At 55.7% G+C, this 22631-nt stretch overlaps 2 protein-coding genes across 5 annotated transcripts in view; one reads left to right on the forward strand and one right to left on the reverse strand.

Moving 5' to 3' along the window:
• The first annotated feature begins 1497 nt into the window (after nt 1-1497).
• Nucleotides 1498-22350, forward strand: KIF7 (kinesin family member 7). 4 transcript variants are annotated; one of them, XM_055277241.2, is made up of 19 exons: nt 1498-1668; nt 4100-4451; nt 7122-7322; nt 7696-8089; nt 8282-8801; nt 9338-9454; nt 9999-10226; nt 11040-11170; nt 11611-11726; nt 11897-12049; nt 14576-14778; nt 16418-16615; nt 17035-17160; nt 17301-17477; nt 18582-18797; nt 19803-20009; nt 20719-20917; nt 21169-21315; nt 21526-22350. In XM_055277241.2, exons 2-19 carry the CDS (start codon nt 4124-4126, stop codon nt 21891-21893), a joined length of 4029 nt encoding a protein of 1342 aa, XP_055133216.2. In that variant the 5' UTR covers nt 1498-1668; nt 4100-4123; the 3' UTR covers nt 21894-22350. The 4 variants fall into 4 exon arrangements, with proteins under 4 accessions (XP_055133216.2, XP_055133218.2, XP_055133219.2 ...); XM_055277243.2 differs by having other exon boundaries at nt 11900-12049; XM_055277244.2 differs by having other exon boundaries at nt 11043-11170.
• Nucleotides 20752-22631, reverse strand: part of TICRR (TOPBP1 interacting checkpoint and replication regulator) — a 54801-nt gene continuing 52921 nt past the window's right edge. The window contains exon 23 of the transcript XR_010121007.1: nt 20752-20862. The gene's annotated coding sequence lies outside the window, so the exon portion shown is untranslated. The remainder of the gene's footprint in view (nt 20863-22631) is intronic.

A 22631-nucleotide genomic window follows, 5' to 3' on the forward strand; every position in this document is an offset into this window, starting at 1 on the left:
TACAGGCATGAGCCACCTTGGCTGGCCCAGAATTGTACCTTTTAAAGCATGATGTTTCATTAATCATCATCACATTTTATTACATTTTACACACATGAAAGTCCAAGTTCAGTTTTCAGCTTCTTCACATTTTCAGGGTCTAGAATGATTCTCTTTGGGCATCACGGCGGCAGGCTGCTCTGTGTCGTTCTTGTTTAGGACCCCAACTGATTTAGAATATTTGGGACCAACAGTGTCATTCTACAGCATGTCAAAGAACACCAGGGTTTCATGTGCTCTTTCGTGCACTTTCCAACTGCTTGAGTTTTTAATTTCTCCTTAATTGAATTATCTATTGGAGGAAATGGCGCAGTTCCTGGCATCTGGCAGATAGATGCTTGGTACCTGAATCATGGTCCTTTGTGATACACGAATCAGTTGGCCAGCTTCTCCTCTATGAAGCTTCGAGGATGTGGTTGTGGAGATTGTGGATGACTTCCCCACATCCATGCTGTCTCACACTGGTATTGCAAGCCAATCATGGTAGTTTCATCACCTTGACAGTGATTAGTTTGGGGGTGGACAGGCCTAAGCTGTGCAGTACATGGAATGGGAAAGAAATCAGCTTGAAGGGCTCTTGATCCAAAGGGCATGCCTCACTACACACTGCTGTCTTCTTCCTCTGGACGTTTTGTGTCTGAAGTTGATGGCAAAAAAAAAAAAAAAAAAAAAAAAGAGTTAAAAAGGCCAGCTCCTTGGTAATGTTGCCACTGACTCAACCTTCCCAGGAACCCTCTGGGTTTCACTGTTCCTCGAGATAACACATGACCTTATGGTTCAAGCCACTTCAAATTGTGGCTTCTGTTACTGGAGGCTGAGGGTTTCCTAATATAGATCTATCTGATGAGCCTGGCAATTTCTATGGCCTTTAATTATGTTGCCTGTCTATGACAGGTAATCTTCTATATACATAATAAAATTTCACTAGAAACTACACCGGCGTTTACTTTTTCTAATGGCGTTTTAAGTGACAAATATGTTTTCAGATTTTAAAATTCACCCATTCATGGTGCTTCCAGTGCAAACAATGGATCAGAGGTCTCAGAGGTGAAGACACCAACCATCTCTTTGAGGCTGCCGTGGACACCCCCAGATCACCTCTCCTGCCCCTCCTGGTGCCAAGTTTCTCTTGACAATGACTGTAAGATAGAACTCAATTTTAGAAATGCTAAAATGTGAGAAAATGAGAGTCTTATAACTCAGAAAACTTTTTTAAACGTGGGGAGATGAAAGTTTCTGCTGGCTTTGTGAGTGGCGTGCAGGGGGCGTGGTTTGGGACTGGGAGTGGAAAACAGAGACCGGGGACGAAGGTGACTCGGGGCTGAGGACAGGATGGTCTGGAGTCCAGTTTGGCGACAAATTCTAGAAAATAAGGCGATGCCATCATGAGGATGCTGCACACTCTCCAGGCTCGGCCCTTCCGCACAGGCCCCGCCCGCCCTGTCTGCGGGCCGACTCCGCGACGCCGACCGGCTAGCGCCTCCGCCCCCTAGAGCCCCGGCGGGCGGAGTTGCGGGTGAGGGGAGGGCTGGTTTGCGGGGCGGGGGTCCCGATGACGGCATCGGAGCGCGCCGCACTGGGGATCGAAGCCTGACTGCCTGGCCCGGGACGGCGCTCGCACCCAGGCAGGTGAGTGTGGGCCCGAGAGCGGGTTAGGGGAGAGGACCGGGTGGGTGGAGGGAGGCGCGCTCCCTCCTCGCGCAGGCCTGGGCCTGGTGGCCCTGGGCACTCCTAGGAGACCTGACCTGGCATGAGGAGCCCGGCACCCTTGCTCCCCAGCCTCCTGGAAGCTCTTCCTTGGACTGGCCGGTGCCCTCTTCCCGACATCTGGGGGATGAGGCCGGCATCCCGGGCCTGCATGGAGGGGCGAGCGCCAAGGCTGAGAGAGTCGGGTCCTGATTTGTAATCACTTCTTCCAACTTTCCGGGAGCTCCGTCCCGTCCCCGCCGCCTCCAGCCCCGGCTGCCCTCCCCCGGCTCCGGATAGCGCCTGCGGGGTTGTCAGAGCGCCTTCGGAGCGGGAGCGCTGTGCGGGGAGCAGGGGCGCGCGGAAGCCGGGACTGCACCGGGCTCGGAACGCTCACGCGGAGGAGGGCTGCGCGAAGGCCCACACGGTATTGCGAGGCAGAGTTTACCGCTGTGTGCCCAGGGTCGGGAGCCCAATAGGGGCTGGGTGATTGAATTAACGAAAGGTTACTGTGCTGAGAGAGAGGTTAAAGGGTAAAGAATGAAGTGCCGGGGTGGCGGTGGGGGTGAGGAACGCGGTAGGAGGAGGGAGGGCAGGGAAAGTTCCCTGGATGAAGATTATCCATCACTATTTGTTGGGCAGCGTGGGACCTTGTGATGGGCGCTGGTGATAAAGTGCGAAGTGGACCCAGAGGGTCCCTGCCTTCCAGCTCTTGGTCTGGGAGGTCGGGGAGAGAAGCGGGTAGTAACCTGCAGTTGCACTAGAGTGGTCACGGGCGGGTGGAACAGCACTGGGGGTTGTGTGCGTGTCGTGGTGGGGTCACAGAGGAGGGGAGCTTCCGTGGCTCCCTGAAGAAGGTGGCTGCAGCCTGAGCCGGGAGGGATGAGGAGGCTTGGGTAACACCTAGCCGTTGCAGGCAGAGGGAGAAGGCGAGGAAAGGCCTGGGGTGTGGGAAGTGAGTAGTCCAGGGAGGCAGGGCCTGAATTAAGGCTTGTCTTTTTTTTTTTTTTTTTCCTTAATATTTTGAATCCCAGGCCGGTCGCGGTGGCTCACGCCTGTAATCCCAGCACTTTGGGAGGCCGAGGCGGGCAGATCACGAGGTCAGGAGATGGAGACCATCCTGGCTAACACAGTGAAACCCTGTCTCTACTAAAAGTACAAAAAAAAAAAAAAAAAAAAAAAATTAGCCTGGCGTCGTGGCGGGCGCCTGTAGTCCCTGCTACCTGGGAGGCTGAGGCAGGAGAATGGCGTGAACCCGGGAGGCGGAGCTTGCACTGAGCCGAGATCGCGCCACTGCACTCCAGCCTGGGCGACAGAGCAAGACTCCGTCTCAAATAAAAATAAAACAAAACAAAAACAAAAAAAAATATTTTGAATCCCAAGGGCAGTGGAGAGCCTTTTTTTGGGGGAGTTGGGGTAAGGCAGGGAGTGAAATAATTACATTTGCATTTTGAGAGCTGCCCCTGAGGCGCAGTGGCTGATGCCTGTAGTCTCCGCACTTTGGGAGGATCCCTTGAGCCCAGGAGTTCAAGACCAGCCTGGGCAACATAGCTAGACTGTCTCTACAAAATAATAATAATAATAATAAAATTAGCCAGGTACATGTCTGTGGTCTCAGCTACTCTGAAAGCTGAGGTGGGAGGATCACTTGAACCTGGGAAGTCTTGGCTACAGTAAGCAGTGATCATGCCACTGTACTCCAGTCTGGGTGAAAGAGAGAGACCCTGTCTCAAGAAGAAAAAGAAAGATGTTCCTGGCTACCCTGCAGGAGGGGACAGGGAGACTGAGACCAGGGGGAAAGCTGCTCAAAGTCATCCTGGCACGATGTCAGTGGCCAGGACCAGGGCTTTAGCGACAGAATGGGAAGCAGCAGGTGAACTCGAGAGATATTTGGGAGAAGGAATTGGCAGAATTTGGTGGTGAGAGCTTGGTCTTGAAGGATCTGTTGACTTTTTTGAAGAAGGTGGGGCAGGGGATGTGAGTGACTTGACACAGAGACTGCGGTAAACCCAGTGGGTGTTAGGGACAGGAGTTCCCTGGTGTGGTGTGGTGCTGTGTGTGTGCGCGTTCTTCTAGGAGATGGGGCCACAGGGGCCATAGGGAAGAGTGCAGCTGAAACACTGGAGTTCAGGAGTTAGGGCCTTATTTCGCCAGTGCTGAAAGCCATGACATGTTACTGTGGGGGACTATATATGTCATGGCCCTTGCAATTTTTGAGCACGAGGTTGGACACGGGGATGTTCTGAACTTTGACCACCCTCCCCCAATCCCTCTAAGGTCAGGAGCTGTAGGATCTGGCTCGAGTCCCCTGCAGGGTGAGTACAGCTCCTGAAGTACAAGTGCTGATGGCCAGGGCTTCTCTCTCTCTCCACAGGGCCCAGAGCAGTCCTCCCTCAGCATGGGGCTGGAGGCTCAGAGGCTGCCAGGGGCTGAGGAGGCCCCAGTGCGGGTTGCCCTGCGAGTTCGACCACTGCTGCCCAAGGAGCTGCTGCACGGGCATCAGAGCTGCCTGCAGGTGGAGCCAGGGCTTGGCCGCGTCACCCTGGGCCGTGACCGACATTTTGGCTTCCACGTGGTGCTGGCCGAGGATGCCGGGCAGGAGGCTGTGTACCAGGCCTGCGTTCAGCCCCTCCTTGAGGCTTTCTTCGAGGGCTTCAATGCCACTGTCTTTGCCTATGGTCAGACGGGCTCAGGGAAGACGTACACCATGGGGGAGGCCAGTGTGGGTGAGTGACCCTGCTCGTGGCCCTGTGCCCACTTCAAGGAGCCTTAGTTCCTTCCTGGATTTCTGCCCCGTCCTCTTGCTGCTTGTCCCTGTGGAATGTGGGGATGCAGGGGGAGGAAGAGTCGATTTCCTAGACAGAGATCTGTGGCCCAGGCTGGGACCAGCCATGTCTGTGGGCTAGGCAGGGCAGGAAGGAAGGGTCGTTGGAGGTGAGTGGCTTTCTCACCTCCATAGAGATGGTGCCATGCTGCCTGGCTCTGGGGACCTCAGCAGAGGATGGGCATGGGAAGGTGGCGTGTCTCTAGAGGTTGTCAGACTGGCTAGGGAAGGTCAGGAATCTGTGTTCTAGCTGGAGCAGTTGGGAACGGGGGCCATGTGTCCTGGAAGAGGCTGCTTTGGATGCTGTACAGCAGGGCTGCAGGTGCTTCAGCCAGACTCTGGAGCAGTTTCGAGAAAGATCCTTTGGGCCAACTGAAGGAAGTGTCCCCTTTTAAGTAACACAAGCTGCTTTCTCTCGGGTTACTGCCTTGCTCTGCTCCCTTCACTATAACAGACTACCGTAGACTGGGTGGCTCTTCAACAGATATTTATTCCTCACAGTTCTGGAGGCTGGGAAGTTTAAGATGAAGGCACCAGCAGATTGAAGGGTCTTCTTCCTCACAGACAGCCGCTTTCTCTCTCTAAACTCACATGGTAGAACACAGAAGGGGTCTCTCTCAGCTCTCTTTTATAAGGGAACTAATCCCATTTATGCAGGCTCCCCCCATCCACTTCCCAAAGGCCTCACTTCCATCATATTGGGGGTGAGGATTTCTACATGTGAATTTTGGGGAGTATAAACAAATTCAGACCATAGCAGTTACAGAAACATACTTTGTTGTAAAAAAAAATTAGGAAAATACAGCAAAACACATGCACGAAATAAAATGTACTTGATAATTGCCTTTCAGAAATCCCCTGCCCTGTTAGCCTTCCAGTTTCTTTCTCTGGGAAAATTATTTTACTTTTCAAAAATGGGATTATATTATACACATTCTTTTGTGTCCTGTTTGATTTTCTTAACAATGTATCATTGGCCAGGCACAGTGGCTCACGCCTGTCATCCCAGCACTTTGGGAGGTGGAGGCGGGTGGACCACCTGAGGTCAGGAGTTCCAGACCAGCCTAGCCAACATGGCAAAACCCCATCTCTACTAAAAATACGAAAACTGAGCCGGGCACGGTGGCTCATGCCTGTAATCCCAGCACTTTGGGAGGCCAAGGTGGGTGGATCATGAGGTCAGGAGATCGAGACCATCCTGGCCAACATGGTGAAACCCCGTCTCTACTAAAATACAAAAAATTAGCTGGGCATGGTGGTGCATGCCTGTAGTCCCAGCTACTTGGGAGGCTGAGGCAGGGGAATTGCTTGAACCTGGGAGGCAGAGGTTGCAGTGAGCTGAGATCTCGCCACCGCACTCCAGCCTGGTGACAGAGCAAGATTCCGTCTCAAAAACAAAAAACAAACCAAAAAAAATGACCAGGCATGGTGGTGGGGTTCTGTAATCCCAGCTACTCAGGAGGCTGAGGCAGGAGGATTCCTTGAACCCAGGAGGCAGAAGTTGCAGTGAGCCGAGATTGCTTCACTGCATTCCAGCCTGGGCAACAGAGCGAGACTCCATTTCAAAAACACAACAAGAAAAAAACAATGTATCATGAACATTTCTCTGTATCATTAAATATTCTTCAATCTAACTTTTTAGGCCAGGCACAGGGGCTCACACATGTAATCCCATCACTTCGGGAGGCTGAGCTGGGAGGACCGCTTGGGCACAGGAGTTGGGAGACCAGCCTGGGCAACACAGCAAGACCCTGTCTCTACCAAAAAAAAAATCTAACTTTTTAATGGCTACCTGGCATTCCATTGTGAATATAAAATAGTTGGTCAGGTGCGGTGGCTCATGCCTGTAATCCCAGCACTTTGGGTGGCCGAGGCTGGCAGATCACGAGGTCAGGAGTTCGAGACCAGCCTGGCCACCATGGTGAAACCCCATCTCTACTAAAAATACAAAAATTAGCTGGGCATGGTGGCAGATGCCTGTAATTCCAGCTACTCAGGAGGCTGAGGCAGGAGAATCACTTGAAACCGGAAGGTGGAGGTTGCAGTGAGCTGAGATCACTCCACTGCACTCCAGCTTGGGCAACAAGAGCAAAACTCTGTCTCAAAAAAAAAAAAGTTGATTTGGCCAGATCTCCTATTGGATCTTCGGATGGACACTAGGATGTTTGCATTTTTTGAAGTCATGAGGAAGAGTGCTGTTCTGAACTTCCTCTGATTATTTCCTTGGGATAAATTTAGGAGGCCCTTTAGATAACTGAGCGTGGATTAGGAGTAATCAAGGCAAGGTTATTTGATAATCTGTTGAGGATGCAGTGAAGGGGATGCTTACATCATGAAAGCGGTTTATTGAATCAGGAGAGGTTGCTTCCAGCTCTTAAATTTTATAATTCTGCCTGACCACGCTGGAGCATGGCCTAGCTCAGGCCACCTGTCCCATCCTGGCCTCGGCCACTGCTTTCTCCATCCTAGAGCACCATCCTCCACCTCTGGCAGGGGCCTATGAGCTTGCGGGCCTGGGGGCCATGGGCCATGTCCGGCTGAAGTGGCAGGAGGCCCTGCGGTGTCTCCCCAGCCTCCCTCCTTGAGGATGAGCAGGGCATTGTCCCGAGGGCCATGGCCGAGGCCTTCAAGCTCATCGATGAGAACGACCTGCTTGACTGTCTGGTACATGTGTCCTACCTGGAAGTGTACAAGGAGGAGTTCCGAGACCTGCTCGAGGTGGGCACTGCCAGCCGTGACATCCAGCTCCGGGAAGATGAGCGCGGGAATGTTGGTGAGGAACTCTGGGGTCCTCCAATGACGGAGAGGGGCTTAGGGAGGCTTCACCTGCTTGGAGTAGGGTGCATACCTGTCTGGGAATGGCAACTCCTCATGGAAAACCCAAGCCCTGGGAGGTTTTGCTTTAGCTTCCTGCCTCCACTGAGTTCAGTACATGCTTCTATACCCAGAATGAGAGGCACTGAGGTGGGCCAGTGGGAAGCTGAAGCCCCTCAAGCCCGAACTAGGAAGGGCAGTACCCCGTGGGCATGGGGAGGGAGCAGTGGGTCAGGAAGGGCAGGTTTGGGGCTAGTTCTGCTCTACCTGCCTTCCTGGCTGGTCAGTCTGGCGGCCCCTGCCCTGGGGCTCACGGCCTTCCGTGCCCGCAGTGCTGTGCGGGGTGAAGGAGGTGGACGTGGAGGGCCTGGATGAGGTGCTGAGCCTCCTGGAGATGGGCAACGCGGCGCGGCACACGGGAGCCACGCACCTCAACCACCTGTCTAGCCGCTCACACACGGTCTTCACCGTGACCCTGGAGCAGCGGGGGCGCGCCCCCAGCCGCCTGCCCCGCCCCGCCCCGGGCCAGCTGCTCGTCTCCAAGTTCCACTTCGTGGACCTGGCGGGCTCAGAGAGGGTGCTCAAGACGGGCAGCACCGGCGAGCGGCTCAAGGAGAGCATCCAGATCAACAGCAGCCTCCTGGCGCTGGGCAACGTCATCAGCGCCCTGGGGGACCCTCAACGCCGGGGCAGCCACATCCCCTACCGCGACTCCAAGATCACCCGGTGAGCTGCCCACTGGCTCCTGTGTGGCCTGGGGGCCGGGGAGTGTCCAGCACGCCAGTGGGGGTGGAAGCCCAGGCACTCCGAGGGCTCCAGCCCACGGGGAACCGCGCCAGGAGCTGGTCCCGGGTCTGGCCCGCTGGCCCTGGGCCTGGAGCTTCGGGGCCCCTGAGAGCCTCCCCCTCGCGCCCTCAGGATCCTCAAAGACTCGCTGGGCGGGAACGCCAAGACGGTGATGATTGCCTGCGTCAGCCCTTCCTCCTCCGACTTCGACGAGACCCTCAACACCCTCAACTACGCCAGCCGCGCCCAGAACATCCGCAACCGCGCCACGGTCAACTGGCGGCCCGAGGCCGAGCGGCCACCCGAAGAGGCGGCGAGCGGCGCGCGGGGTCCGCCACGGCACCGCTCCGAGACCCGCATCATCCACCGCGGCCGGCGCGCCCCGGGCCCAGCCACCGCCTCCGCGGCGGCCGCCATGCGCCTGGGCGCCGAGTGCGCGCGCTACCGGGCCTGCACCGACGCCGCCTACAGCCTCCTGCGCGAGCTGCAGGCCGAGCCCGGGCTGCCCGGCGCCGCCGCCCGCAAGGTGCGCGACTGGCTGTGCGCCGTCGAGGGCGAGCGCAGCGCCCTGAGCTCCGCCTCCGGGCCCGACAGCGGCATCGAGAGCGCCTCCGTCGAGGACCAGGCGGCGCAGGGGGCCGGCGGGCGAAAGGTAGCCAAGGGACAGGTTGTGGTTGTGGGCAGTGGGGAGTGGTGGAGAGGAAGGAAGAGGGTCTTCAGACAGCAGCTGCGCCCCTGCCTCCTGCCCATTAGCAGGGCATATTCGGGATTCGGTCACTTCTGCTGATTACCGTGGTCACTTCCTTAACTTCCCCGAGCCTCAGGTCTCCAGCTGTAAAATAGCGATAACCGTAGGACTTACCCCATCTCTTAGTGGGGGTGTTGTAAGGGCTGCGGGTGTCACATGTGCCTAGCATGCCGGTGAAGACGCAGTAAATTGTTCCTAATAATAGTGGTGATATTATTAATACAAATACGATGGATAATTACAAGAGATGACCCAAATGGCTTGCAGAGGGCACCCAGGCCAGCTGGGGTCTGGGGTGCCCTCCCACCAGTGGGTCTGGAGTTCCCACTGCAGGCAGGGCTTGGAAGAGTAGGTAGAAAGCAGGGCTAGACAAGAAGAGGCCGGGTGTCCAGCTCGCCCTGTCAACCCCCGCCCCTGAAGCCCCTCTCCCTGCCCTATAGGAGGATGAGGGGGCGCAGCAGCTGCTGACCCTGCAGAACCAGGTGGCGCGGCTGGAGGAGGAGAACCGAGACTTTCTGGCTGCGCTGGAGGACGCCATGGAGCAGTACAAACTGCAGGTGCGGCGCCCGCTTCACAGTGCGGGGAAGGCTTCCCAGAGGAGGATGGAGGGAAGGCAGAGTTGAGTTTCTCAGGATGGGAGGGAGTTAGGGTAGGGTACTGCGGGGTAGGGGTGTAGAGTCAGGAGGTGCACATGAGCGAAAGTGTGGAGGTGAGCATCACAACAGCGCAGGTGGGTGTGCAGGACCGCCAGGCAGGGCAGCTTTGCTGGGTGGTGTGAGCTTGGACGGGAGAGGGGACTGGAGGGGCAGCAGCGGGGGACCTTGGAGCCGGGCGTAACCAGGTCAGCATTGCTCCTGGCGCCCTCTGGTGGCGGCGGTTGGAGGTGGCGGTCTGGCAGGATAGGAGTGTGATGGGAGCTGTGGGGTGAGTTTGAGTCTGAACTCCTGCAGAGTTGTTGGGGTCGGGAGAGGAGGAGTATTTGACACTCCTCAGTTTCGGCCCAGAGACGGTGGAGTGGCCTCAGACCTGTTCCTCAGTTTCCTACACTCCTGCCTGTCGGGGCATTCATGCCCCCCTCGGCACCTGGACCATGTCTTGCAGAGCGACCGGCTGCGTGAGCAGCAGGAGGAGATGGTGGAACTGCGGCTGCGGTTAGAGCTGGTGCGGCCTGGCTGGGGGGGCCCGGGGCTCCTGAATGGCCTGCCTCCCGGGTCCTTTGTGCCTCGACCTCATACAGCCCCCCTGGGGGGTGCCCACGCCCATGTGCTGAGCATGGTGCCCCCTGCCTGCCTCCCTGGAGATGAAGTTGGCTCTGAGCAGAGGGGAGAGGTGAGAAGAGGGCAAGGCTGGGTGTCTGTGGGCCCTGCTGGACTGGTCAAGCTCGGGGCAGGGGAAGGGGGCACTGGGGCACGTGTCCGCCACTCATCCTTTCATGGGACTGGCTGTGAGATGCGAGAGGCTGCTTTCAGCTGTCCCCAGAGGAAGAGCCAAGATTTGAATGACTCTGGGCCTCTCAGAAGTGTCCAGTGCCATCGGGCATCCCTGGGGTAGCTAAAGATCGCTTGGAATGAGGAGGTTACAGAGGGGGTTCTGGCTTCTGGCACCAGGTGGAAACCTTGCAGACTTCTGCAGATGGAGAGCTCATCACCTTTCAGACCACCCCCTCTGTCTTTGGATGGCTTTCTTTGCATGTTCACTTTTCCACGTGGGGAACCTTGTTTGGACAAAGGTTACTCCTGCTCTGCCTGAAAGTTCTGGGTCCTCTGGGGCTTTTAGGCCTGGGTCATCTCAGCTCTCAAAGCTAGGGGTTGGCAGAAGTCTCGTGTTCACCCATCACTCTGGCAGGGAATTGTTGGTGAGATAGGACTTGGGTGCAGATGACCTGTACACAGGGTAGAAAGGGCAGATTGTCACCTGAGGAGTACCAGGTATCATGGGAGCCAAAGCAGGCGGGAGGGGAGGGGAGGGGAGGGAGGAAGCTGTCACCCCAACTTGAGATTCAAAAGGCTGCCAGAGGGGTCATTTGAGCTGGATCGTGAAGGTAAGGCAGGGCTTGAGGAGGCAGAGATATGAGGAGGGCAGGCAAGATGGGGTATACCGCAGGGACGATGACTTGGGATGGGAAATGGCTCACTCCCCTAGCAGGTGACAAATGGCAGGGAGGCTAGAGCTGAGTTGCTGACTGAGGTGAACAGGCTGGGAAGTGGCTCTTCAGCTGCTTCAGAGGAGGAAGAGGAGGAGGAGCCGCCCAGGCGGACCTTACACCTGCGCAGGTGAGCGGGACCCACTGCCCCCACCTGACAACGGCCTGCTCAGGGCCCAGGGCTAGGCAGGCTGGGGATCCCACTGTCTCCTCTCCTGACAGCAGTGGGGAAGCCTCTGGGTCCTAGGATGCCCTCATGTTGCCCTGGCCAGCCCTTGGGGGAGAGCTGTGGGGCTCTGAGCCGAAAGGTCTCACTGGAGCGAGTGTGATACAGGGTGGGCCCAGGCCTCCTGACTTCAGCCTCCGGGTGGCCCTCTATGCCCCCAGCTGCCCTGTACCTCCTAAAACTCTGCCCCTGGACTCCTGATTCTGCCAGACTCACATCCTGGGTTTATATTGACCCTGGGAGGTGGAAGACCCGGTGGCCTCTCTTCCTGCCTCCAGGCCTGGGGGTGGCTAGGCTGGGGCAGGGGCTGGGGAGGAGCACGGCCTCCTGCTTCTGTCCTCCAGAAATGGGATCAGCAACTGCAGTCAGAGGGTGGGGGCCTGCCCAGGGAGTCTGCCAGAGAGGAAGGGCCCAGAGCTTTGCCTTGAAGAGTTGGATGCAGCCGTTCCAGGGTCCAGAGGTAAGCTGGGTGGGGTGCAGAGAGGGCCTCCTCCCCATTGCCCCTCCACGGTCCTGGGCCAGCCACCTTGGGACAGTCCCACCCACCATCCCTGGCAGCCCCTGCCCTCCACTCCTTTGTCTCCCCCACTGTCAGTTGGGGCAGCAACCTTGACAGGCTGCCTGTTGCAGCAGTTGGTGGGAGCAAGGCCCGGGTTCAGGCCCGCCAGGTCCCCTCTGCCACGGCCTCAGAGCGGCGGCTGGCCCAGGCCCAGCAGAAGATCCGGGAGCTGGCTATTAACATCCGCATGAAGGAGGAGCTCATTGGCGAGCTGGTCCGCACAGGTGAGGGGTGGGCATCAGGTGGGCCTCTCACCCGAGGGGGACTTCTCATCGTTACTTCTGCACTGTTCTAGAGGGATTTCAACAATGAGGTGATTAGGAGCAGGGGCCGGATGGCCTAGGTTTGATACTCAGCCCAGCCTCTTCCAGCTGTGTGACCCTGAGCAAGTAGCATAACCCCTCCGTGCCTGTTTTCTCATCTCTAAAATGGGGGTAGTTGTTGTACCTACTGAATAGGGGTATTGTGAGGGTGAAGTGAGTTAATTCAGGTGAAGTGCTTGGAATAGCTCTTAGTAAGCAGTACTTTTTTTTTCTTCTTTTTCTTTTTTTTCTATTTTTGAGACAGAGTTTCACTCTTGTCGCCCAGGCTGGAGTGCAATGGTGCGATCTTGGCTCACTGCAACCTCTGCCTCCCGGGTTCAAGTGATTCTCCTGCCTCAGCCTCCCGAGTAGCTGGGATTATAGGCGCCCACCACCACACCCAGCTAATTTTTTTTTTTTTTTTGGTATTTTTAGTTGAGATGGGGTTTCACCATGTTGGCCAGGCTGGTGTTGAACTCCTGACCTCAGGTGATCCACCCGCCTCGGCCTCCAAAAGTGCTGGGATTACAGGCGTGAGCCACTACGCCCAGCACTTCTTATTTATCAAGTGCCTGCAATGTTTCAGCCATCGTGCCGGGCAAAGTATCTCTCAGTCCTGGGGAGCACACAGTGAGTGTCATGGAGGACTGAGTGTCTCCAAATTGTGTTATGTCTATGACTGGGGATATGAGTGAAGGAGGGGACAGGGGGTAATTTTAGGTGGTGGCCAGTGGAGCGTTTTTATTTTAATAGTTAATGAATTTGTTACCAAATTCATCATAAATATTTTCAACCAGACATGAGACGAGTACCATGGCTCCCGTATACCCATCCTCCAGACTTAGTAGTTACCAAGATTTTTCCACAATTGTTTTACCTCTCCCTTTTTTCTTTGCTGAATATTTTGAAGGACATGCCAGACTTCATGTCCTTTCTTCCCTATACCTCCCAGTGTGCTGCTTTAAAAATATGAACTTTTTTTTTAACCTAACTGTAATACCATCAGCACACCTAATGAAACTAATGTCCTCTTTTTTTTTTTTTTTTTCCTGAGACGGAGTCTCACTCTGTCACCAAGCTGGAGTGCAGTGGCACGATCTTGGCTCACTGCAACCTCTGCCTCCCGAGTTCAAGTGATTCTCCTGCTTCAGCCTCCCGAGTAGCTGGGACTACAGGCGCATGCCAACACAACCAGCTAATTTTTGTATTTTTAGTAGAGACGGGGTTTCACCATGTTGGCCAGGACGGTCTCGATCTCTTGACCTCGTGATCCGCCCACCTCAGCCTCCCAAAGTACTGGGATTACAGGCGTGAGCCACCGCGCCCGGCACAGTTCTCTTAATGACCTCTTAATGTCCTCTTAATGACCAGAGCATAAGCACATTCTCTCCATTATCAGCAGTGTCTGTTTATAGCTGGATTGCTTGAATCAGGCTCCAAACTTGTCCCACACACACATCATACAGTCGTCACTTGATATCTATGTGGGATTGGTTCCAGGACCCCATGAATGCCAAAATCTGTGGATGCTCAAAAAAGGTTTAGTAAATAATGTGGTATAGTATTTGCAGTAACTGACCCACATCTTCCTTTAAATCACTTTAAATCATCTCTAGATTTCTTATAATACCTAATACAATGTAAAAGCTGGGTAAATAGTTGTTATACTGTATTGTTTAGGGAATGATGACAAGAAAAATCTGTACATGGTCAGTACAGGTGCAGCCATTTATTTAGAAAAATATAATTTCCATCCATGGTTGGTTGAACCCGTGGGTGTGGAACCCACAGATGCAGAGGGCCGACTGTATTTGTTTCTGAGGTCTCTGACGTCTCCCTTCTCTCAGTCATCCTGCAGAATGTCCCAAACCCCACATGTTTGGGGTTTGTCTGTTTGCTTTTTTATGGTGTCATTTAGCTCATTCTTTTGTCCTCCAGATTTCCTGGAAATGAAAGTTAGTTCTAAAGGCTTAATTATATACAGGTTCAGGTTATATATTTATTTTAGAATGCATTTGGTAACAATAAAACTAATTTGTAATTTCCTTGGGTTGCCGCAGTGGATGAGGCTCATTTAAAAGATGAGTTGAGGCTGGGTGCGGTGGCTCACGCCTGTAATCCCAGGTGTGGTGGCACGTGCCTATAATCCCAGCTACTTGGGAGGCTGAGGCAGCAGAATCACTTGAATCCGGGAGGCGGAGGATGCAGTAAGCCAAGATTGCGCCATTGCACTCCAGCCTGGGCAAAAAGAGCAAAACTCCGTCTCAATAAATAAATAAAGAGTTGATTTGAAGAAAAATATTAAGTAAACTGTGGTACTGGTGGTGCAAAGCCTTGGTGAAACCCACACAGGTGTCCAAGGGCTGGGAAACCTCCCAGGGGGACAAACAGCCGGCCCTCTCGGTGGAGCAGGGCTGCCTGTGCCGACACATTCCCACTTTCTTCCAGGAAAGGCAGCTCAGGCCCTAAACCGCCAGCACAGCCAGCGTATCCGGGAGCTGGAGCAGGAGGCAGAGCGGGTGCGGGCCGAGCTGAGTGAAGGCCAGAGGCAGCTGCGGGAGCTCGAGGGCAAGGAGCCCCAGGATGCTGGCGAGCGGTCTCGGCTCCAGGAGTTCCGCAGGAGGGTCGCTGCGGCCCAGAGCCAGGTGCAGGTTAGTCTCGGGGCCTCAGGGTAGGGTGCTGGGGTGACTCCTGCCTCCTAGGCTGCCATCCTTGGGACCAGGACATGTGGGCTCTGAGGCCCAAGTTCACTGTGGAACCTTGTGCTCCAGCTCTGGCCCCCCAGGGTGAGGCTGGTATTGTATAGAAGCCGGGGCTCCACCCAGCTTTACACACAGTAGAGGCAGGGGGCAGGTCCTGCCTGAAGACCACCTGGGAGAGCAACGAGAGGGTGAAGGGTGGGTGTCTAAAGAAACCTACCCTGCAGTGTGCAGTCCTCTGTACCCCGGTCCCCCTTTCAGCTCTCCATTCGCTTACCCCTCCATCCCATCTTCCCTTGTCTGTCACCCGTTGGTCCATGTGTCCGTCAAACCCATGCATCAGTTTAGTCTTTGAGACAGTCTCACTGTTGCCCAGGCTGGAGTACAGTGCCACCATCCTGGCTCACTGCAACCTGTGCCTCCTGGGTTCAAGTGATTCTCCTGTCTCAGCCTCCTGAGTAGCTGGGATTACAGGCATGCGCCACCACACCCAGCTGATTTTGTATTTTTAGTAGAGACAGGGTTTCACCATGGTAGCCATGCTGGTCTTGAACTCCTGACCTCAGGTGATCCGCCCACCTGGGCCTCCCAAAGTGCTGGGATTATAGGTGTGAACCACCAGGCCTAGCTGGTTTAGCCTTTCATCAGTGGATTGACCACCTGTCCATTTATCCACAGGTGCATCCACCCCTTCCATCCCCTTTTGTTAATTCAAACATTGTCTGTTTTAGTTTGCTACAGCTGCCATAGCAAACTTCCATAGACTAGGGGGATTTAAACGACAGTTTAGTTTCTCCCAGCTCTGGAGGCTGTCAGTCCCAGGTCAAGGTGTCCACAGGTCTGGTTTCCCCCGAGGCCTCACTCCTTGGCGTGCAGACGGCCACCTCCTGGCTGTGTCTTTACACGGCCTTTCCCCTGTCTGCTTGCAGCCCTGGTATCTCTTCTTCTTGCCATGAGGACCTTGGTCATATTGGATTAGGGCCCACCCTAATGTCCTCATTTAAACTAATCGCCTCTCTAAAGACCTTCTTACCAAACGCAGTCATATTCTGAGGTGCTGGGGGTTAGGGCTTTCATATAGGAATTTTGAGGAAACACAATTCAGCCCATAATGGTTGCCATCCTATTGTTTTTATTTTTTATTTTTTGAGATGGAGTCTTACTCTATTGCCCAGGCCGGAGTGCAGTGGCACGATCTCAGCTCACTGCAACCTCTGCCTCCCAGGTTCAAGTGATTCTCCTGCCTCAGCCTCCTGAGTAGCTGGGATTAGAGGCACGTGCCACCACACCCAGCTAATTTTTGTATTTTTAGTAGAGACAGGGTTTCACTATGTTGGCCAGGTTGGTCTCAAACTCCTGACCACAAGTGATCCGCCCGCCTCGGCCTCCCAAAGTGCTGGGATGACAGACACGAGCTACCGCACCCAGCCTGTATTATTATTGGTCTGTCACCCATCTACCTGTTTGCCCTCTATCTGTCACTGTCCATTTGTGAGTCCTTTGGTCCTGCCTGCCCTTGTTGAGTGCCCAGCACTATGGCAGGCTCGCAGTAGCCCCGTGCATGGCCCAGTGAAGACTGTGTGGGTCTCAGGTGCTGAAGGAGAAGAAGCAGGCCACGGAGCGGCTGGTGTCACTGTCAGCCCAGAGTGAGAAGCGACTGCAGGAGCTTGAGCGGAACGTGCAGCTCATGCGGCAGCAGCAGGGACAGCTGCAGAGGCGGCTTCGCGAGGAGACGGAGCAGAAGCGGCGCCTGGAGGCAGAGATGAGCAAGCGGCAGCACCGTGTCAAGGTCAGGCTCACGGCAGGGTGGGGACCCTCTGTCCAGGCCAGTAGGCTGAGCTGGCGGCCCAGCCAGGGGAGCCCAGGCAGGGTTTGCCACCCACAGCCACGTGACCTTAGAAAGCAGGTCACTTAGCCTGAGTCTGTTTTTTCATCTGAAAATGTAGAATGTTACAGGAAACTCAAGGCCAGGGTGAGACTTCAGTGAGATGAGGTATATGAGGTGACTGGCATCTCGTGGGGCTTATTTCTAAGTGTTTGCGTCTATTTGCCAGTCTCCAGGGAGATTTGTGTGGGATGGGTCTGGGGGACACTTCGCAGGGCCCTCTTGGGAGTGGGCAGGCACTCCTGGGGGCTTTGGGATCGGTGGCGGGCTCTGGTAAGATGCTGGCACCATAAACAGCCCTGCCCACTGAGCTCCTCACCCAGGAGCTGGAGCTGAAGCACGAGCAGCAGCAGAAAATCCTGAAGATTAAGACGGAAGAGATCGCGGCCTTCCAGAGGAAGAGGCGCAGTGGCAGCAATGGCTCTGTGGTCAGCCTGGAACAGCAGCAGGTGGGGCCAGGCTGTGTCCGCACCCAGGGCTCCCCTGGGGGCTGGCTGGTGGGTGCACCTTTCTCCCCAGTGAACCTTGAGTGGCGGCTGACACAGCCAGAGGTGGGCCCTGAGTTCCCTCCCTCCCTGCTTTTCCTTAGAAGATTGAGGAGCAGAAGAAGTGGCTGGACCAGGAGATGGAGAAGGTGCTGCAGCAGCGGCGGGCGCTGGAGGAGCTGGGGGAGGAGCTCCACAAGCGGGAGGCCATCCTGGCCAAGAAGGAGGCCCTGATGCAGGAGAAGACGGGCCTGGAGAGCAAGCGCCTGAGGTCCAGCCAGGTGAGGCCCTGCCAGATGAGACCCAGCCAGGAGAGATCCTGCCAGGTGCGGTCCAGTGAAGTGAGGTCCAGCCAGGACAGATCTTGCCAGGTGAGGTCTAGCAAAGTGAGGTCCCTCCAAGTGATAAACCTGCCAGGTGAAGTCCTGCCAGGTGATGTCCCTGCCAGGCGAGGTCTAGACAGGAGAGGGTCTTCTAGGTGGTATCTCTGCCAGGTAAGTTCCAGACAGAGGAAGCTCTGTCCTACTGGGTTCTATCCTGTGCATCCCCATGAGCTGTAGGGCTTCAGGATATTTATGACACGGTTACAGATGTATGCATAGAAGAACCTCTCTTAAGTGTCCATCCACCAATTCATTTCACTCATTAACCCCCTACTCAGGGCCTGTGCAGGAAGAATGAGGAGGCGCAGGTATAGGAAGGTGGTATAGCCAAATAGAGACTTCTCCTCCTGGCATCATTACTCCATGTAGAATAGCAAGGTCAGCTTCTGAGCCACAGCGTCGTCTTCTGTCAGATGGGATCATAATGTTACCATGATGGCTGGAGGGGAATGGCAGTCACTGATGCAGGGCCTGTTCCAGTACAGGGGCTTGGGCCAGACACCCAGTGTCCCAGGCCTGCAGAGGCCAGGAGCCTTGCTCCTGCCAGCACGCATCACTCTGATGTCCAGGAGGATCCAGGGTGCTACTGGATGATCCGTAACTTCCCTCGGCCATGAGAGCCCTCACTTACTCCCGCATCTGGCTCCCAGAAAGGCCTTTGGGGCTTGGCCAATTCCTATCACTGTCCAGTCCGGTCATCTCAGTGATAGATCATTCCTCCCACCCCTACCCATTGCCTGTTCTTGCCAGGAGGGCCACATCCCTCTGGTCCTTATCCTTCTCTCGCCATCTCTGAGTGTCCCTCTGCAAATGCTCTGGTCCCGTTAGCCCCGCCTCCTGGAGTTTCTGTGAACTAAGTCTGGTCTCCCTGCTGAGCAGGACATTTGGAGTGTTGGTTTCTTGAGGGAAGGACCCAAGTCCTCCTTAGCATCCGGCCCTTTCTGTCACCCCTGTGAGGACAGTGCCTGTTCCTTCTCTAATCCCTGGCGATTCTGCCCCCAGGCCCTCAACGAGGACATCGTGCGAGTGTCCAGCCGGCTGGAGCACCTGGAGAAGGAGCTGTCTGAGAAGAGCGGGCAGCTGCGGCAGGGCAGCGCCCAGAGCCAGCAGCAGATCCGCAGGGAGATCGACAGCCTGCGCCAGGAGAAGGACTCGCTGCTTAAGCAGCGCCTGGAGATCGACAGCAAGCTGCGGCAGGGGAGCCTGCTGTCCCCCGAGGTACCCTGCGGCCCCCTGGCTCAGCCCCTCAGCGTCCGTCCCTGGCTGCCATCGTCTGCCTGTCTGCTTTCCTCAGCCCTTGCTCCAGCTCTCTGTGGGTGCTGGGCGTTGCTGTCAGCAGACCCAAGTTTGTACTGTTAGGTGGAGGTGGGGGCTGGGGAAGGCTAGGGAGGGCTGGCCTGGCCCTTCTGCCCCTGCTTTGGCCTCATTGGCTGGGACACAGGGGCCAGGCCGTGCTGACCTCTCAGCTCCCTTCTGGCTGGAGCCTGGACTCCTGTGCTGCATTTGAGTACCTGCCCGCACGTCTCAGCTCCGTGTGTGGATGGAGTGTCAGGCGCATACTCAGTGCACCTCATGCCCACACATCTGTGTTCCCTGAGCAGAGAGAAAGCCTATGTGACTACAGTCATGTGCTGTGTGACATTTCAGTGAATGACAGCTCATACAGTGGTGCTCCCAGAAAATTATAATACTGCATTTTTACTGTGCATTTTCTATGTTTAGATACACACTCACCATGGTTAACTGCCTACAGTATTCAGTAGTCACATGCTGTCCAGGCTTGTGGCCTAGGTGTGTGGTGGGCTATACCATCTAGGTTTGTGTGAATACATTCTGATGTTTGCACGATGTCGAAAACGCCTAATGATGCATTTCTCAGAACGTATCCCCATCTGTAGCTTACCCCACAGACACAGTGGTGCCTCCGTGGCTGCCCCAAACATGCCTTTTGTTTGGTTAGGGTGCTCTGAGCTTCCTGAATGTACATCATTCACAGGGGCTTGCAGTTGAGCAGGCCACCTCTGAGCAGTGTCCCCAGCTCACCCCGGGGTTGGGGCTGACAGTGAGCAGGGGGCACCTCTCTCGATGCGCTGACGCTGCCCTTGGGTCGAGGGGACCCTTAATGCCCAGTTGTGGCCACGTGTTGGCTGTTGCGTGTCTGCCCAGGACTTCAGTGTTCAGGTAGTGGGTGCTGTTCCTCCACATATGCCCCTGTCCCTGCAGGAGGAACGGACGCTGTTCCAGTTGGATGAGGCCATTGAGGCCCTGGATGCCGCTATTGAGTATAAGAATGAGGCCATCACATGCCGACAGCGGGTGCTTCGGGCCTCAGCTTCGTTGCTGTCCCAGTGTGAGATGAACCTCATGGCCAAGCTCAGCTACCTCTCATCCTCAGAGACCAGAGCCCTCCTCTGCAAGTATTTTGACAAGGTGGGCCACCAGCCCATGGCCCCCCACCTCCTCCTCTGTGGCATGTGTGGGGAGGTGTCTCATGGCAGCTGCTCCAGCGGATATCCCATTTCCTCCCAGACTGGGGGACAGAATCAGGACCAACTCATCTCCAGGGCCGCCTGACCTTAAAGCCTATTTTACTTGTGAAACTAAGACCCAGTTTCCTGGCCCCCCACTTCTGCTCTGATTGGTAACCTCAGGGTGGTCCATGGCCACAATAGTAGCTCTCAGTAGGGGAAGTTTTTGCCCTTTTGTGACATTTGGCCATGGCTGGAGATACTTTTGGTTGTCACAGCGGTGGGGGTAGAGGCCAGGGATGTTACTAAACATCCTATAACACACAGGACAGGCCCCCACAACCAAGAATTATCTGGTCCCAGATGTCCATAGTGCTGAGGTTGGTCTAGATGAAATCCCACAACTTGAGGCTCTGCCCAGCTCCATAGTGTGTGGCTAGGAAAGGGTTTGTGGCAGAGACAGCAGATAAGGTGAGAGCCAGCTCTGATCGTTGGAAGATAACTAGAGTGCTGCTGAGGTGTCTGAGGCTAAGTCTTGGCTCAGCAGGGAAGACCCTGGTGATTTCTTAGTGCCTTGGTGGCAAGTGTGCCAATACTGTGTCTGTGGTTGAGGATTAGCCGGATGAAGAGGGGTCATGATGAGGGCTGAGCCTGGCTGGGTCTTGGGACAGGTGGTGACGCTCCGAGAGGAGCAGCACCAGCAGCAGATTGCCTTCTCGGAACTGGAGATGCAGCTGGAGGAGCAGCAGAGGCTGGTGTACTGGCTGGAGGTGGCCCTGGAGCGGCAGCGCCTGGAGATGGACCGCCAGCTGACCCTGCAGCAGAAGGAGCACGAGCAGAACATGCAGCTGCTCCTGCAGCAGAGTCGAGGTGAGCAGCCCCAGCTCACAACCCCGGCCCCCTCCATCCCCCCCGCCCCCCTTCATCCCCCCCACCTCCGTCTTTCCCCCCCCACACACCCCCCTGCTCCCCCCACCGCCCCTGCCACTCACAGCCCCTGCCCCTACAGCCCTGGCAGCCCGGTCCACCGCTCACAACCCCGGCCCCCACCCAGCCCACAGCCCTGGCTACCTGCCCCGCCTGCAGGCCCTCATCACCTCTCCTCGGCCCTTCCACTCTAGACCACCTCGGTGAAGGGTTAGCAGACAGCAGGAGGCAGTATGAGGCCCGGATTCAAGCTCTGGAGAAGGAACTGGGCCGCTACATGTGGATAAACCAGGAACTGAAACAGAAGCTCGGCGGTGTGAATGCTGTAGGCCACAGCAGGGGTAACTCCTCGTCGCCATCACTGAGCCCTGCCACGCTCTAAAGTCAGGCCTGTTCCCTTTCTTTGGGGAAAGCTTAGAGACCACTCTCCCTCGAGCCTTTATTGGCTCAATTCACAGGTTGCTTATTGTGCTGGGGCACTGGGGAGCTAGGGCTTCGGGAAGGTGTTGCCACCTCTGTTTCTGATGAGGACACGTTATTCTCCATGACAGGCGGGGAGAAGAGGAGCCTGTGCTCGGAGGGCAGACAGGCTCCTGGAAATGAAGATGAGCTCCAGCCAGCGCCCGAGCTTCTCTGGCTGTCCCCCCTCACTGAGGGGGCCCCCCGCACCCGGGAGGAGACGCGGGACTTGGTCCACGCTCCGTTACCCTTGACCTGGAAACGCTCGAGCCTGTGTGGCGAGGAGCAGGGGTCCCCCGGGGAACTGAGGCAGCGGGAGGCGAACGAGCCCCTGGTGGGGCGGGTGCTTCCTGTGGGTGAGGCAGGCCTGCCCTGGAACTGTGGGCCTTTGTCCAAGCCCCGGCGGGAACTGCGACGAGCCAGCCCGGGGATGATTGATGTTCGGAAAAACCCCCTGTAGGCCCTCAGGGCAGACTCTGCCTTGGAGGGAGACTCCGATCCTGCTGAAAGGGGCAGCTGCCTGTTTTGCTTCTGTAAAGGGCAGTCCTTACCGCACACCCTAAATCCAGGCCCTCATCTCTACACTCATTGGGATCAACAAATTTGGGCCACGGCCCAAAAGAACTGGACCCACATTTAACAAAATAATATGCAGATTCCCACCACTTACTTCCTTGAAGCTGTGGTACCCAAATTGCCGCCTTGTGTCTTGCTCGAGTCTCAGGACAATTCTGGTTTCAGGCATAAATGGATGTACTTGTAGTTCTGGGGTTTGGCCAAGAATCATCACGAAAGGGTCGGTGGCAACCAGGTTGTGGTTTAAATGGTCTTATGTATATAGGGGAAACTGGGGAGACTTAGCACATTTTTAGGACCTTAAAAAACCATTTAATAAAAAAAATCTTTGAAGGGAGAAATGGGAAGTTTTCACTTAGAGTTTGATTTACAAGACAATAGGAAGAATCAGATTTGGGAACACAACAGGCTTGAACACTTTCTGGAGACTGAGACAGTTCAGAGTCAGCCCTCACCGTTAGCCAGACCCCTGGCCAGGACCCGCAGCAGGCTGGTCCAGCGGGTCTGTGGGGCAGGGCACTCTTGGTGGAAACGATGAGCCAGGTGATGGTCTCCCCACGAGTGGGCAATGGGCGAGGCCTGTGCCATGAGCTGGCTGACTCTTGGACAGTCCTTGAAATGT

The sequence above is a fragment of the Symphalangus syndactylus genome, chromosome 5 (genome assembly GCF_028878055.3).
Source record: "Symphalangus syndactylus isolate Jambi chromosome 5, NHGRI_mSymSyn1-v2.1_pri, whole genome shotgun sequence".
Classification (NCBI taxonomy): Eukaryota; Metazoa; Chordata; class Mammalia; order Primates; family Hylobatidae; genus Symphalangus; species Symphalangus syndactylus.